Raw genomic sequence first — 18,278 nt, 5'->3', positions numbered from 1 at the left:
TCAGTAGGTAGTTGCCATTTAAGCATTTTCTACACATATTGTGTGTGTGCGTGTGTGTATATATTTGAGAGCAAGTGCTCGCAATGATTTCTGCATCTGGAAATGAAGGAGTTCATCTTTCTGCCTAATAAATAGTAGCATCACAGAATCATTTTTAGGACTATACCCTGTACTTATTCTAGAATTAGTAATCCACAGAAGATTTCCCCCCGCTTTTTTGTTGTTCTTTGTTTGTTTTTTGCTGTAGGAACTACAGCTCTATTCTTTTTGGGGTTGATGTTATTTATTATTTATTCAGACTTCTATCCTCAAATTGGGTAATGCTGACTATTTAGAATTTTTCTTGGAAAATCTTAACCTAACCAGAATACAGTTATATTAATGTCAAATATTGAGATGCTCAGTTTGAAGTACTATTTAGTGAACCTAGTATTCCACTTATCACTATCCTTGCAGTGCTGGTAGTGCATTTTGTTCACTGTTGTGAGGGCCACAAGTGATAGAGGTAGGGAATAGGACAATGACAGCAACATAAAGCATGACCTAGAGTCCTCAAGTGCCCATAACTGTAGGAGGGGATAACTATGCAAGATGAAAACCAAAGCAGTGGGGGTGGGGGGCAGCTGGCATGAGAGACAAAGATATGGAATTTATTAATTTAAACACTTATTATGGCCCCACCATGTACCACAGTATGGTAGGCCTTGGGTTGCAAATAAGAATGCAGCCTTTTCTTTAATATTCCCTGTGGGAGAGAGAAGCATGCAAGGTTATATAACCATGCAAGGTTATAAGCGCGACACCAGATACATGGAGAAGTGCTGTAGAAGCAAGAGGAGCGAGTGACTGACTGAGGCCAGGCAAGAGCTCACAGACATGACTAGGGTGGGTCCTGAGTGATTGGCATCAGTTTTCTAGGCAGAGTGTTGAGAATCACTTTCTAAATAGAGGATTCTGGGTATGTAAAGACTTGAAGGCATGAGACAACATGCATATTCAGAGAATGGCCAAGTCTGTGAAGCTTGATTCACTGGGGACGACGGTGGGAGGAGCATTCAGGTAAGCCAGAAAATGTCTACTGGAGGGAGGAGTTAAAGGTGTAGAGGCTAGAAACTAGAGTTTGTGCTCTGATACTGAACTGTCTTAATGTGTAGTGCTAAGAAATTATACTGTATCTTCTAGATAACCTAGAGAATTATTAAGTTTTTCAGCAAAAGGACATCATTAGATTCATTTTATAGAAAATTAACTCTAAGTTATAGTGTGGGGAGTAGACTAGCAAAGAGAGCACATGGAGGACAGAGACCACGTAGACTAGTTAGAAGGTGAAGGGTCTAGGCAAAAAGTGGCGAGGATGGGGACTGAGTCAGTGGCAGTGGTGTGGACGGTTTTAGGATGTGTTTGTGAAGTAAAAACATGTAGGGCTTAGAATTGAGTTGAAGGTGATGGAAGAGGTTAAAAGTGACTCCCAGACATCAGGCTTGGCTGTCCAGCATGATGAGGTCCATTAACTCAAGATAAAGACACATCCATGCATTCAATAAATATTATGTGTCTGCTGTGAACCCAAAACACCGTTATATGCCGAAGATACAGAAAACATATACATGTATTCCTGTGCTCAAGGAAGAAGATGGATAAGCCAAAAGACAGTTGCAGAATAGTTGGACTTGAATGATGATAGAGCATTGCCCAGGATACTGAGGAAGTACATGGGGAATCATCCAGCCCATTCTAGTGATGAGGACAGGAGGACATTTCTGCTAAAACTACTCTCAGTCCACAGAGCCTCTCCCCTCTTTAAAAGTCAGCAGTTTCTGATATATCTCATCTTTTGTGTTGTCACTGTCATTTAAAATGTAAGGCTACCCAATGCAGGTTTTTCTGCTTTCCTTAGTCTCTAAAGATCCTTAGAGACAGGCCAAGTAAATGGATATAAAGTCACTCATCAGACAAATGTAAAAAAGCTGAAGTGTCATGGATTTTTTAAAAAAACTGGCTATTTGATTGTGGAATGGTTGTAGAGTCTTACACATTTCTTTTAAAGAAACGAAGTGTTTATTTATTGCAGAGATTTACTGAATATGAGAGAATCCCAAACATTTTATAAAATACCTTTCTTGGTGGCAAGAAATATGCTTCTGACCAATTGTTTTGAGAATTCTTGAAATGAAAAAAAAAACAGAATATTAAGTTATAACCAGAAGGAAAGTCGTATTAAATAAAACAAAATGATAGACCAGGGAAAAGATAGAAAATCAAAGACCGATAAATATACTTTAAATGTCATCTTCTACATTACGTTAGTCCTTTCCAGTTTTGAGTTCCATGCTTTATATAGGTGAAGTTCGACTGTATCCAAAAATAAAGAAAAAAGACAAACTAAGCTATAATTATTGCTTAGCTTTCCTAAGAACTTAAAAACATTCTTTATATTCATAGAATATTTTAAGGTGTATCTTATTTAATTCTCACCTTTACCCTGTGCAGAAGGCAGAGAAGATATTGCTGTTCTCTTTTTCACATATGTAAACTGAATTGCTAAGAGAGTCCGTGATTTATACAAAGTTACGTAGCAAATAAATGGAAGAGACAAAACCCAGATCTTATGGCATATTAATTACTAACATGTTGCAGTGTGCCCTCTCTTCTGTAGTTGATTACATTGGGGAGTTAATGAGCTTTTTTGGTGCTGCTTGCTGTTTGGGGCTCAAACTCCCACCCTACTTAGCTTATCTTAAATTAGGCTGTTGTCACAAGAGGAGGACCAGGTAAGGCAGTGTGAACCCCTCCTTATAGCTAGAACACACTGTCAGCACAGCAGTTCAGAGCACCTGCCATTCCCAGCGTCCTCTAAAGGATGGTATCATTAGTAAAGGGTGTTCTTTTTTTTTGTTTTTTGTTTTTGGCAATAACAAGGCATTTGTGTTTCTTCTGCACTCAGAATGGAATGTGTGACAGTGATTTGAAATACTGAGAGGAAATGACCTCCAAATGACTGTTTAGAATTTCATAGATCTGTGTAAAGGACTTAATGGAAATTTGTGCATCACATTAGAGAGATTTTCCAGTTTGGCATAGTTTGAAGAACTTGTTTTTTAATATCTAATTGTATTTTTAATTGTTTTTCTATTCAGAACCAGGTTTTGCTTTTCAAATTTTTGAGGAGTCTTCTTGACCCAAGGTATGTTAAATTTAAGTTTTTTACTATACACAGATGAAAAAGCAAAGGAAATAAATTGAGATTAAGAATACTGGCCCATTGTGGGGTGCCTGGGTGGCTCAGTCAGTTAAGGGTCCAACTCTTGATTTCAGCTCAGGTCATGATCTCAGAGTCGTGGAGCCTGCTTAAGATTCTCTCTCTGCCCCCCCCCCCCAAAAAAGAAAAAAAGAAACTGGCCCATTGTATTCAAATAGTATAATCAACTTTTGATTTTTAGTGTTAGTTTGAGTAATGGTTTCATAGATTATACCAAAATATATGATGAAAGTAGATTATATCTTGAGGGAATACTTTTCTTTGCATTCGAACATGAGCATACATGTTGAGTTGTTATCATTGTAAAAAAACAATAGTGAAGCCATGCCATGAAGACATGTTTTAGGAAGAATCCGATGACCATCTAGCTTCCCCTTTCTATCCTCACTTCTCTTCTTCCTGTTCTTATTGCATGCTGTGGATTGATAGCTTTACTTTCAAAGTAAACACCTAGTTCCCAGCTCATCTCTAAATTTATGCCCTCTTAAATCCTCATTTGAAGTGTTAGTTTTAGATAACTTCTCCTGGTGGTGTGAGGAGCAAAGTTTAATTTTTTTTTTAAGTGCTGCTGTGGTACTCATCAAATAAAACCCAGGGAGATGATGAGATTAGTAATGGATTTGTAAGCAAAGCAGCTCTCTCTGTGTGTGAGATCTTAACATTTCGCTGTGACTAAGTGGACTAATTGGGAGTTGAGTGGAATAATATTTAACATCCTCTAACACAGTCAGTCTGTCTTAACTGAAAGTATGTGTCAGAATCACCTTAGAAACTTGTAAAAATACAGACATCTGGGCCCAAACCTACAGAATCATTGTGGGTGGGGATATTTTTGATGTACACGCAGAGTTAAGCATCAGTGGCCTAAGTGTCATGTTCCAATACGACAGGGCTTTTGCGTCAGACATACAAACTTTTATGTTGTGATATAACGTACACTAGCCGTTGGAAACAGTCATTTAGTTACTGGAGTGATAATCTCAGTTTGGGTTATTCCAGTATTCTGTGCTATTTTTACATACCCAAATGCTGGTAGTTTTGTTGATTGTAATAATTTTTTGAAATCTCAGTCATTTAAATCTAGAGCAGACTATGCTGTATTTAAATTCAGTCATCCAGATGTGCATATGCAGATGTTTAGAAAAGCAGTCTGACTACATACCCTGCACCACTGTTCAAGACATCTTCAGATTATCAGTGTCTTAGTTCCCTATTCTCAGAATATCAAACGAGGCTAGATACCTTTATTTTTATTTCTGTTAATCATTTGGCTCTCCCTCAGAGCCAGTTTGGCCCAATGTCTATTTCCATAGCGAAGAAACATCTTAGATCAGTTGGGGGCCGGTGGGGAAAAGATGGGGAGAACTGGGGACAGAGATATGAAAGAAGGGTGGAGATTCTGGGCAGGCCTAGGAAGGACCCAACTCCAGCCCCAGCCCTTTCTTCAGATCCTGTGCACCCCTTTTCCCATGGCACAGTTCCTTCTGTTCTTCTCTCGTGGCACATCCATTCTCCTAGTGATGTGGAAATGTTGGGGTTCCGAGCCTCAAGAATTCTTTCTTGAGACGTCTTTGGTGCAAAAAGGTGTTTTTATAGCATGGGACAGGACTGGTAAGCAGAAAGAGCTGCCCTGAGATTGTGAGGAGCAGCTGATTATATACTATGGGATTGGGGGAGGTAAAGACAGGGAAGTTTCCAAAAGGATTTTCATATGCTGAAGAGGATTCTCGGGATACTGGCAGCCTAGCTATTATCAAGCTAAGGTTGTTTTTCCCTCTAGCAAGATATTAACATTAAGATTGGGAGTTCTTGGAAGAATGTTATATTCTGCCTGCCTCAAGTATTTGTGAATGGGCTGTAGGTTATAAGGAAATTTAATTTCATCTACATTTCCTTTTTGCCTTTGTTCCCCACATCACTAAGACCTGGAGCCTCTTCCCTTAGAATAATTTATTTGATCAAGTCCTTTTTCCCCAACCGTCCTACCTGGAGGGACTCAAGCTAGAACAACAGAGGGAGTTTCAGCTCTGTGCTTGACTTTTTCTCACATGTAATAAAATAGAGAAGATGATATTGACCAAGTCTTTTTATAAATAAAAAAATACCATTATTAGGTGATATAAATATCAATACAATTATTACTCTGAACGACTGTTTTTCCACCACATTTTAGCCTTTTGAAATAAGTATGCTTTTTGACTAATCTGAGAAAGGGATTAGAGTTTTGTCAGGTTCTGGGAAACAAGGGAGTATGGAAAAGATACTTAGAGGAAAAAGAACGGCAAGAATAGGTAGACTGACTGGGCCTTCCTGGCAATTTTCACTGCAGATAGTGGAAACTGTTTCTCCCTTTGATTCTTCCCTTTCTGTTCTTAAGCAATAGATTTTTTTTTTTTTTTAACGACTAGGTTCTCCCCCCACTCAAGAAGCTCTTTTAGCAGCGTTTTGACAAGGAAGGAAAATGAAAGAAAACAGTCGTTTTCAGATGGAGACTGTTTGTATATGTGTCATGTCAGAATAGTGCCTTTTTTTACTTTCCCCCACAAAACCTGAGTTAATAGGATCCTCATATATATATGTGTGTGTGTGTGTATGTATTTATGCATCTTTGATTTAACATTTACAAGTATTCATTGAGTTGTTTTTGAGGGGTAGCCTTTTATTTTGTCAGCGTTTTTAAAGGGACAAATCATCTATTTGAGTTCTTATGTATATTCCTCTGTTGTCTTTATTCAATTTCTTTATGTTATCTTTGCTATGTGTATAATGTCCTCAGTAGAATTAATTGACCTACAGAGATATTGGTGGCATCTGTACATAGAAAGATTAGATAATTTTTGGCGGCGGAGTTAATCCTGCAGTAGCAAATTACTTGCCTGAATTGAGGCCAACAGCTCGGGAGAGAACGGATTTGCATTCTCTTCCAGTTCCCTTCCTTGGGACAGCTGCTACATAAAGCCCACCCCACCCCCACGCCCTGTGTGCGCTCCTGCCAGGCCAAGAATTCTCACAGGAGTTCTCCTGATATATTTACAGCCAGATGTAGGCCTTTTGTGCAGTGAGGATGCTTGAAGGATAATACAAAAGGATGTCGATGGTTTTTTGTGGGACTCTGAGCTGCATAAGGAATAAAGAGGATGTGCGAGTATATTTATATTCACAATATTTTCCTCAGTACACTTCTCTTGGTAATGTCGGTTTAGCTTTTGTTAACCATGTCCTGGAGGCCTCTGAAATATGTGGTATGATTTTCTCGTAGGAAAAAAAAAAAACACATGAAAGTCACATTGTATTTCTAATCTTTAATCAAAATAAAGTAAAAAATTGAGCATTGCTAAGAAAATGAGTAGCTTTGCCAAGGAGCAAAACGTAGATTATGGAAATGGTTATATATTGGATTTAACTTGAACCTGTGTTTCTGTGGATAATTTTGAAAGGATATTTTACAATATTGACACTCGTTGAAATAGTATATTTCAAAATTAAAATAAAATATTAGAACGTAGGGGCACCTGGGTGGCTCAGTCAGTTCAGCGTCTGACTCTTGATTTCAGCTCAGGTCATGATCTCAGGGCCATGAGATCGAGCCCCCTGCATTGGGATCCATGCTAGCGGGGAGTCTGCTTGAGATTCTTGCCCCCCCCCCACTGCAGTGTGCACGCAAGCACACACTCTCTCCCTCTAAAATAAATAAATCTTAAAAAAAAATTTAGAATATCGTGTTCATGAATTTTGACATAGGAAAATTCGTTTCTACTTGAGTGACTTCCTATCAGCTTGTCCGGGCTTACCACCAGATATCATATTGTCAGGATACATTTTCTTCTACACTTAGAGGTTCTTCTGGCTGGACTAAGAATCAAATTGACATGAGTCAGATTAACAGGAGAAAAATTTAATTTCATATGTATAATAACCCCACATACATGAGAGTTTCAAAGACAGAAAGGTGAAATGAGATACGTATGCTGTCATGAGCTAAGGAATGGAATATAGAGACCTGGGGCTTCGGAGGGGACAGGGCAAATTATAGGGCAAGAAGAAGAGCAGATGCTTAGTATTTAAATATTTGCCCTGCCATACGGATGGGTCACTCAGATAAAATTTATCTCTGATAATAACTCTTACTCTGGGAAAGGCTCCCAATTTAGATTCTTTTAGGTAGTTAATGGAGGTGCAAAAGTTTCCCTTCAGCTCACAGGGCCTTGATTGCCGTTAGCTCAAAATAGTCCATATGCCAGAGTAACACATTTTAAGGAGAATTGTTCCGAACCCTTCAGTATCTTTGGTTAGTACCTTGCCAGCAGCTCAGTTTCAGTCTTTTAAATCGTAACACATCATTTCCTAATCTCCAGATGGATGGATGGGTGGATGAATGATAGTAAGCAAGCAAGAAAGAAAACAGCGTACATGTGTCTGTTTTATTCCTTTATTCAAGACTTCTTTATAATGAAATTGCTGTCTGCTAAGTACCGTGCTAGACATTGAATTGGCTCAAAGTTATACTCACTTTTTCTCAATCCAAACCTGCTGCTGCTTTTATTTTCTCTCCTAGCAAATGGCATTATCTGCCCATTTATTTCATTTAACAATTTACTGAGTAACTACAGCATGTTAAGCCTTCTGACAGGCAGGGAAGATGAAATAGTGAATAAGATGGGGCCCTGCCTTGAGGGAATTTACATTCTAATGGAGGAAATAGATAGTAAGCAGGCAATTACGTTTAAGTGTCTTAAATGAAATTCTGAGAGTGATGATGGATTCTTCTCTTTGCTTTAACGCACTCCACTCCATCTTCTCAGCCGCACCACACAGAACCAGTCATGACATCAACCTCTTGGGTACCTCCTGTATATCCGGGGTCCCTGTGTTCTGTCCTGCACTGCCCTGCTTCAGCTGCGCAGTAGCTCTCTCCTGATGCCTCCTGCTGGCCTCCTCACCAGCCTTCCTAATTCTCCTCCTTCCGTTTTTAAGCAGGCAAAGTTCTCCTTCTGAGAGTTCTTTCTGTTCCCTTATCCAAGGCAAAATACAAACTCCTCCTGGCCCTCTTTGGTGTGATTCAGGCATATCCATTTAGCTGCATTTTCTTCCTTTTTCCCATTTCTCTTTGCCCCTGTATTCCTCAGCAGTGCTGGCCTGTTGTTCAGAGCAGGCACTACATGTTGTCATTCCTGCCTTTGCATCTGTGTTCCTCCCTGTTAGTCCACTTTGTTTTCTTCAGAGCAGTGTCATACATGTATTGTGTGTGTGTGTGTGTGTGTGTGTGTGTGTGCTTATGTATATTTGATTTATATATGTTATTAAGAGCGCTCAAGCTATACATATGCTTTGATCCAGTGATTTGGTTTTGGAAATATTTTTTAAGGAAATAGTGTGAAAGAAAAAAGTAGTTAATATTAAGATACCTGTATTAGCATTTACGTAGTGAAAAAGCTATTTTAAAAAGAAGATGGCCATATATGAAAGACCCACAGCTAATATCATCCTCAGTGGGATGATATGAAAAACTCACAGTTTTTCCCCTAAGGTCAGGAGCATGGCAGGGATGTCCACTCTTACCACTGTTGTTCAGCATAGTACTGGAAGTCTTAGCCTCCGCAGTGAGACAACAAAAAGAAATAAAAGGCATCCAGATCAACAAGGAAGAATCAAACTTTCACTCTTCTCAGAAGACTTGATACTCTATATAGAAAGCCTGAGAGACTCCACCAAAAACTGCTAGAACTGATACATGAGTTTAGCAAAGTCTCAGGGTATAAAATCAACAGCAGTCTGTTGACATCTGTACACCAATAATGAAGCAGCAGCAGGAGGAATCAAGGGATTGATCCCATTTACTGTTGCACCAAAAACCATAAGATACCTAGGAATAAACTTAACCAAAGAGGTAAAAGAGCTATACTCTGAAAACCATAGAACACTTATGAAAGAAATTGAAGAAGACACAAAGAAGTGGAAAAACAGTCCATGCTCATGGATTGGAAGAACAGATAATGTTAAAATGGCTGTACTACCCAAAGCACTCTATACATTGAATGAAATCCCTATCAAAATAACTCCAGCATTTTTCATAGAGCTAGAACAAATAATTCAAAAATTTGTGTGGAACCAGAATAGACCCTGCCTGAATACCCAAAGGAATGTTGAAAAAGAAAAGCAAAGCTGGAGGTGTCACAATTCCAAACTTCAAATTATATTACGAAGTTGTTGTTATAAAAACAGTATAGTACTGGCACAAAAACAGACACTTAGGTCACTGGAACAGAATAGAGAATGCAGAAATGGACTCACAACCATATGGTCAACTAATCTTCAACAAAGCAGGAAAGAATATCCAATGGAAAAAAATGGTGTTGGGAAAACTGGACAGCCACTTGCAGAAGAATGAAACTAGACCACTTCTTACACCATACACAAAAATAAATTTAAAGTGGATGAAAGACCTAAATGTGAGATAGGAAACCATCAAAATCCTAGAAGAGAACTCAGGCAGCAACCTCTTGACCTTGGCTAAACCAGCTTCTTACTAGACACGTCTCCGGAGGAAAGGGAAAACAAAAACAAAAATGAACTGCTAGGACTTCATCAAGATAAAAAGCTTCTGCACAGCAGAGGAAACAACCAACAAAACTGAAAGGCAAACTGTAGAATGGGAGAAGATACTTGCAAATGACATACTGGATAAAATCTATTAACTTACCAAACTCAACACTCCCAAAATAAATAATCTAATTAAAAATGGTCAGAAGACATGAACAGATATTTCTCCAAAGAAGACATACAAATGGCCGACACACACATGAAAAAATGCTCAACATTAGTCATCATCAGGGAAATACAAATCAAAACCACAATGAGGTACCACCTCACACCTATCAGAATGGCTAAAAATTAATAACTCAGGAAACAACAGATGCTGGCGAAGATGCAGAGAAAGTGGAACCCTTTTATGATTTTGGTGGGAATGCAAATTGGTGCAGCCACTCTGGAAAACGGTATGGAGGTTCCCCAAAAAGTTAAAAATAGAACTACCCTATTATCCAGCAATTGCACTACTAGGTATTTACCCAAAGCATACAAAAATAGTGATTCAAATGGGCACATGCACCCTCTGCTAGCAACATTATCAACAATAGCCAAATTATGGGAAGAGCCCAAATGTCCACTGACTGATGAATGGATAAAGAAGATGTGGTGTATATATACACTATGGAATATTACTCAACCATCCAAAAGAATGAAATCTTGCCATTTGCAATGATGCAGATGGAACTGGAGTGTATTATGCTAATAAGCAAAATAAGTCAGTCAGAGAAAAACAAATTTTAGGATCTGTGTGGCTTTTATAATCCTACCCTTTCTTTTCTATTTATGTTATTATATTTTATTCATTGCTTTTATTGCTCTTGTTTTTTGTTTCTTTTTTTTTTTTCCCTTTGGTATTCTACCTTTTCTGCCTTTGGTTTTAATTGAGCATTTTATATGATTCTACTTTTTGCTCTTCTCTTAGTATATCAATTATATATATTTTATTTTTTTTAGTGGTTTTCCCTCAATTTGCAATGCACATTTATAACTAATCCAAGTCCAATATCAGCACCAGAGTACTTCATGCATGGTGTCAGTGCCTTATAACAGAGGATCCCTAATTCCTCCCTCGTCCCTAATAACATTGCTGTCATTCATTTCACTTATCCGTCAGCTGTAATCCTTGAATACATTGTTAATATTACTGTTTTGGACAGACTGTTAGATCAGTTAAGAATAAGAAAAATAAAACATTTTATTTTGTCTTCATTTATTCCTTCTCTAATGCTCGTTCTTCATGTAGATCCAAATTTGTGACCCACATCATGTTTCTTCCTTTTGAAGAACTTCTAACATTTCTTGAAAGGCAGGTCTACTGATGACATATTCTCACAATTTTTGTTTGTCTCAGAATGTGTTTCTCCTTCACTTTTGAGAGATAATTTTGCTGGATACAGAGTTCTAGGTTGACGGGGTTTTTCTTTCAACATTTTAAATCCTTCCCTTTCCTCTCTTCTTGCTTGCATGGTTTATGGAAAGAAGTCTGGTTTATACCAGACTTATCCTTGGTCCTCTGTAGGTAAAGGTGTTTTCCTTCCCTCTGACTTCTTTTAAGATTTTCTCTTTGTCTTTGATTTTCTGCAGTTCGAAAATAAATGCCCAGTTATAGATTTTTGCGATTTGTCCTATTTGGTGTTCTCTGAGCTTCATGATGGGTCGTCTGGTATCTGTTATTAATTTGGGGGAAATTCTCAGTCATTTTTGCTGCAAATATTTCTTCTGTCCCATTTTCTCTTTCTTCTCCTTGGTGGTGTTACCTTTTATACTTGTCCCGCAGTTTTCGGATATTCTTTCCTGAGTCCCTGCCCCCAGCTTTTTTTTTTTTCTTTGTACTTCAGTTTGGAAATTTCTATTGACGTGTTATTGACATACCTTGAAGCTTAGCAATTCTCTTCTCAGCTGTGTCCCGGCTGTTGATGAATTCTTCATTTTATTCAGTGTTTTTCATTTCTAGCATTTTCTTTTGATTCTTTCTTAGAGTTTCCGTTTCTCTGCTTACTTTACCCATCTGTTCTTACATGTTGTTGCTTTTTCCTTTACAGCCCTCAGCATATTAATCATAGCTGTTTTAAATCCTGTCTGATAAATTGAGCATCTCTGCCCATATTTGAGTTTGGTTCTGATGTTTACTGAGTCTCTTCAAACTGTATCCTTTTTTTTGTTTCTAAGGATGTCTTGTAACTTTTTATTGAAAGCTCAAAATGAGGTACTGCATAAAAGGAACTGAGGCAAATAGGCCTTCAGTATGACTTTTTATGTTTATCTGGCTAGGAGTGAGGCTATGCTATTTGCTATAGCCGTAGTTGTCTGGGGGTGAAAGTTCCTTGGGTGTCCTTGTTTTTGTTTCCGTGGTTGTCTTTGGGTTTCCCTAGAGACTTTTCCTAAAGTCTAAGCTGTGTAATTCTTACAATTATATTTCCCTATTATTATATAGGTGTGCCCTGTTGATGTGGTGGTGAGGTATGGTGAAGGGAAGCATTCTGTAGTCCTGTGATTAGTGTTGACTCTTGGTGAGTTGTGTCTCTGGGTAGTGACCCTCCCAAATACTTCCAGTAGCCCGTCTGCCCTTTAAGTGAGACAGGAAGGCTAGAAAAGGCTGGACTTGGGTTATTTCTCTTCCCTCAGCTTGTTCGGGCTCTAGTAAGATAGTTTTCCTAGAAGGCAGTTGTAGCTTGGTAGGGCTGCTTTAACAAAGCACACAACTGTGTGGCCTCAACAACAGAAATGTGTTGTCTCAGTTTTGGAGGCTAGAAATCCAAGATCAAGTGTTGGCAGGGTTGTGTCTTTCTGAAGGCTGTGAGAAAGAGCCGGTTCCAGGTTTCTCCTCTAGCTTCTGGTGATTTGCTGGCAATCTTTGTCATTCCTTAGCTTGCAGAAGCTGTCACCCTGATTTCAGCCTTCATCTTCACATGCATCCTCCTTGTACGTATGTTTGTGTCGGTATTTCCCCTTCTTTTAAGGACACAGGTTATGTTGGATTAGGAGTCCCCCCTCCTCCAGTATAACCTCATCCTAACTTAACTACTTACATCGACAAAGTCATTATTTCCAAATAAAGTCACATTGTGAGATACTGGGAGTTAGGACTTCAACATAGGCATTTGTAGGGGGCGTCAGTCCATAACAGCAGGCCTGTTAAGAACAAAATGCTCTGGGAGCATTTTTAAATGGCTACTTTTCTTCTCTACTGGAAGCATGACTGGATTTTTCTCCAGTCTTCACAGTGAGAACCTGGTGGCTCCTCAAGATAAAACTCATGAAAGTGTGGGAGCTCCCCCCACCAAGAGTTGGCTTCCTAGAATATTTAACTCTGAAGTTTGTCCACACTGAATCTTGGGCATTTTGTCATTTACAGTTTAAGTTTTCCTACCCCAGTACTGGCCCCAGCGGCAGTGGTTTCCGCGCCTGGCTGCTACTGCAGTGAACTTGGATTATTTATATCCACTGTCTGTTGCTCTCTAATTTAGGGGTGGCAGTCTGCCCCATGACCTCAGCACTCAGGTAGATCGAAGAAGAGGTGTTGACTTTCAGTTTATTCAGCATTCTTCCTGTGAGGATGGAAGTGTTAACTCTCAAGCTCTTTACCTGCTGGACCAGAAGCTAATATCTTTGTTCTCTATATGTTCAGAAATATATGTGGCTATCACATTAGATTTATAGTAGTCTGACCCAGCATCAGTTCAAAAGCTGTTTCTGAAAACTGTATAAAGAATGTCCCTGTGGCGGGGTCACAGAACTGCATTTCTTTTGTCTCCAATTCCATCCGTCACTTTGGGGAGAGAATGGCACCACGTGTCTCACCCAGACCTAAAAATGCCCCCATTTAGATATTATGCTGAGGTTGCAGGACCTGCACGTTTCCAGTCTTTCTTTGACTTAGGCCAATTTGAACAATTCTTGCTAGTGGGATTACTGGCAGATTTTAGTGTTAAAGAGAGCTTTGCGGTGGCAAGAAAATACACATTGCAAATAATCTCAGCGTTCTTATTATTGCCATTATTAGTCGTGGTATTTTGGAAAAATTGTTTTAGCTTACCCTGTGAGTTTTTAATTGAAGTTGGTACAGCATTGGAGTGATCCAGGTACTCTTCATACTTGAGAAGGTTATGGAGCTAAATTAATTTTCTGTGAAAATCATTAGGCTCTTATTTCTGTTAGCTTATAAAAGCCATTTTTCCTGCTTATGCAGGAGAACATTCAAAACAATACACTTTCTTTTTGTGAATATCAGATAACAATTCTATTAAGATTTGGGAAGGACATTTTGACACTTGATTAGGGGAATGGAAAGTGAACAAGTCGCCCGCAGATCTAGCTTACATCTGCTATTACATTGATTTGATGTGGCAGAATCTTCGCCATTTGACATTGTCTGCTTTGGTCTGTGCCTCATACAAGTTGATTAGGGAGTGCGGCTGTTCTGTGTGAGGAATACTGGCAGCTCTGCATGAAGTAGAGGGCCATCCTGGAGATAGGCACTACTACATTCATTTTTGCAACAGGACAGGTTTCCATCTAAGCCTCTCCTGTCCTGTTTGCAGGACATTACTGTTGGTACAATTGCATATACATTTTTATTGTCTTTGCTACCTTTAATAATCACACTTAATAGTGTTTCCCAGGCTAAGATTGGCACATTCATTTATGTTTTGTTCAAATGACATGGGATTACATTGTGGCTTTTTTTTTTTTTTTTTTTTTGGTTGGGGGGGATGTGGTCAAAGGGAGAGGGACAGAGAGAATCCCAAGCAGTGTCCATGCTCAGCACAGAGCCCAACGTGGGGCTCAATCCCACAACCCTGATATCGTGACCTGAGCTGAAATCAAGAGTTGGATGCTTAACCAACTGAGCTACCCAGGTGCCCCTACACTGTGGCATTTTTAACATGGAATGTCTATGGAAAGCTGGAAGTTCGGCTTCACAACCTTGTAAAACAACTTCATGAGAATGAAAACTACAGGGAGAATAGTTGCATATACTCTTATGTGTTTTGAGTGATACATTTGAGTTCTCAGTCTAAAAGGTACCAAGTTGTCATCAGTATTGCCACCACCCAGATCGGGTGAGCAGGGAATTCAAGCAGTCAGGATTTAGGCTAAGCTGAAGTGGCCCTAAATTGTCAAAACATGTTACAGGGAGATCGTGAAACTCTCTTCCTCCGAAATCTCAAGTAGTCTAGACTGGCCTGTTTTTGTGCAATATTTGGGGTGAAGGAGAGAGACTAGGCTAGACTTTGTTCATCCCCATGCAGCATTTATTTTCTTTGTCAAATATTTTTAAGAGAATTTGAATTTTAGAGTAATTTTAATGATGTAACTTATTCAAAACTGATACATAGTTTATCCTTCCCCGGAAATAGGCTAATGTACAAGATCATAATTTTAAATTATTTTCACAACCTGAGTAAGCGTGAATGTTTTCCCCAATCTGAATTTTGGTGCATGGTTGGTGTGTGTATGTGTATTTGACAAGGCATTTATATGCTTGATTTTAAGGCTGACAAGAGAAAAGTCTTGTGTGTGCCTTGTAAAAGTCTACCTTTTATACATACTTAAATGTTCATATCCTATAAGTGAGGGCTGTTATTAAAATATTAATATTTAAATATTAAAACATAGATAAGGTTTACGTCTAAAATACATCATTTTAATACACTAAAGTTAGCAGTGGCAAAGCAGGTAGCTAATAGAAGAGTAACAAAAGTACCTTTGAGGGGCAACTGGGTGGCTCAGTCATTAAGCGTCTGCCTTTGGCTCAGGTCATGATCCCAGCGTTGTGGTATCGAGCCCCTCATTGGGCTCCCTGCTCAGCGGGAAGCCTGCTTCTCCCTCTCCCACTCCCTCTGCTTGTGTTCCCTCTCTCACTGCCTCTTTTTCTGTCAAACAAATAATAAAATCTTAAAAAAAAAAAGTAACTTTGAGAAATGGATATAACAAATTGTATTTATGTGCAAGACTGATAAGCAACAGTCAGAAATGGATGTAAATTCATTAATGTTAGCTTATTTATTAAAGTTTGGATTATGTTGATGTTGCCTGATCATTTCCCAGCAGACATATTATTTCCCTCACGAATGCATCAAAATGTATTTGTCTGAGAGATTTGCTTGGTTTGATGCATATTCACATCTTCAGTACTTGTAAAGAGTTTTCTCAATAAATGTTCTGGAAAGAATTAAATACTGGGATTCATTGGCAGTTGCTTACGTCTAGTATTAATTTGCTCCATAGTCTTGCATTTATAAGACATATTAACAGAAGTCTGATGTAGATAAAATATTAACACTACATACAATGTGGTATAAACATCTGAAAAGAACACTGACTCACCTTAATGTTGAGGATCATTGATTAGCATTTCCTTTTTCTTTTACTGAGCATTCTATTGAGACAAAATCTTGATCGTACATAAAGAACCATCATTTCCCTGCATTATCATGTGCATTTTCTATTTTGTCCCTGTAGAACTTTCTGACAGGATTCATCCATACCTCAATCTGACTTCAGAGCCCTAGTCCTTGTAATTCTCACCCTTCTATCCTTATTTGGTTCCCTTTTTCTGAAGGCAATCCAGTGCATTATTGCCAATAAATTCAGTTCAATTCAGTGTACATTTACTGAGTACTTATTTATGTGCCAAGACTATGTGAATGCTGGGAGACATCGAATGTCTCCCTTAATTCTAGTAAAGTCAGGAATAGCACATGTCCCTCATCATTATTAATCAAGTCTCACAGACCTTCTAACCAACACAATAAGCCTAGAGGAAGGAATACAATAAAAATATTAAAAGGAAAAACCAAGGTCTTGTTTGCAGCCTTTGCTCTCAGAGTTTATGGTATAGTTGGGTCATGAACACTTAAAAAGATAATTTTTTTTTAAAGATTTTATTTATTTATTTGACAGAGAGAGACAGCCAGCAAGAGAGGGAACACAGGCAGGGGGCGTGGGAGAGGAAGAAGCAGGCTCCCAGTGGAGGAGCCTGATGTGGGGCTCGATCCCAGGACTCTGGGATCACGCCCTGAGCCAATGGCAGACGCTTAACGACTGAGCCACCCAGGCGCCCCTAAAAAGATAATTTTCAAATTCAAATCCAAAAGATAGTTTTTGGGAAAAACTAAGGTGTTGGCCTACATAGGGAATAACCAGTTTTACCAAATTCTGCGTTAAAGGCAGTTATGAAATACAAAAGAAAGAAAAGAGAAGGAAAAAAAAAGAAACTTGATCTTAGAAATTTACAGCCAATTTCCTCAAATTGACTGAATTAGCCCATCAGCAAGTATTGACAGCCCCAAGCAGCAGAACTTAAGGAGTGCACCACTCAACCTCTGGTCTGGATGGAATGTCACAAGACTCTTACTTTAGGAAAGATTTCCTATGTGTCAATATAATTCCTCTTTCTGTAACTGAAGTCTCTTACTAGTAAAAATAGGAGGGCTATTTACCATCATTTGCAGAGTATTTATGACCTCAGAGTAATCTCAGTGGAGTCCAGAGATTCCCACGTGTGAGTGTTGGTGTGCTGCACCTGGGTTACAGGTGTGCCTGGAGACCCATCCCCTCAGCTCTTGGGGGGCTCTTGGAGCACCCGTAGTCCCCCGTGATCAGTCTTACTTTACTCTGATGGGCCCTGCGAGTACTGTCCTTCTCTGTGTGCCATGAAGTTCTTGAGAAAAGCTGGGAGGTGTTGCTTTAGACCATCTGCCTTAACATTTCTTCAGAAGGCCAGTTTCCCAAGCAGTTGTGTATCTTATTAACCCCATTCTGATTCTCTATATAAGGAGCCTTAGTTGAGGAGTCTTGAAGTGAAGATAGGGCTCTCACAATGAACTGACTTCTTTTGAAGCTACAGAGATGATTCTTGTTCCGTAATGAGCAGTAGTTGATTTTCTCAATAGTTCCTTTTGGCCACTGGTAGTTGAGTGTCTACCATGATAAAACTAATACTCTATTTCTCTAGCTTTTTTTTTTTTTTTTTTTTAAAGTAAGCTGTATGCCCGGTGTGGGGCTTGAATTCACAACCCCGAGATCGAGTGTCACATGCTCTACCGACTGAGCCAGCCAGGCGCCCCAGTATGTCTAGCTCTTGGTGGGTGTTGTGAATAGTGGGCTTTGTGAATTGCTGACGTACAAGACAAACGGACACATAAATATTATGTATCCTACACTTCCTCCACTTTTTAGATTTGTTTTCACAGTGCCTAAATAATCAGCCCTTACAACATGCAGGGCGCTGTTGCAGGCTTTAGGAATTTGTTAATGAGAAGATAACCTGGTGCCTACCCTCCGAGTGTTTATAGTCTTTACATAAGAAAGCTAATTAAAGAAGTAGTTACATCATGGTGTGATTGGTGCTATGAGGGAAGTATAGTAGGGACGCCTGTTAAGACTGGAAGATGGTTTAGTATATATAGTTACTCATGGATCATTG

At 39.0% G+C, this 18,278-nt stretch overlaps 1 protein-coding gene across 1 annotated transcript in view; it reads left to right on the top strand.

Moving 5' to 3' along the window:
- The window catches only part of VPS8 (VPS8 subunit of CORVET complex), a 246,405-nt gene that overhangs the window by 149,998 nt on the left and 78,129 nt on the right, over positions 1-18,278 (top strand). Inside the window, exon 35 of the mRNA XM_008705231.2 lies at positions 3,138-3,184. Within this exon, the coding sequence (XP_008703453.1) occupies positions 3,138-3,184 (47 nt within the window). The remainder of the gene's footprint in view (positions 1-3,137; positions 3,185-18,278) is intronic.

This window comes from Ursus maritimus, unplaced genomic scaffold (assembly GCF_017311325.1).
Source record: "Ursus maritimus isolate PB19 unplaced genomic scaffold, ASM1731132v1 scaffold_4, whole genome shotgun sequence".
Taxonomy (NCBI): domain Eukaryota; kingdom Metazoa; phylum Chordata; class Mammalia; order Carnivora; family Ursidae; genus Ursus; species Ursus maritimus.
This window is presented reverse-complemented; position numbering and strand designations above follow the sequence as displayed.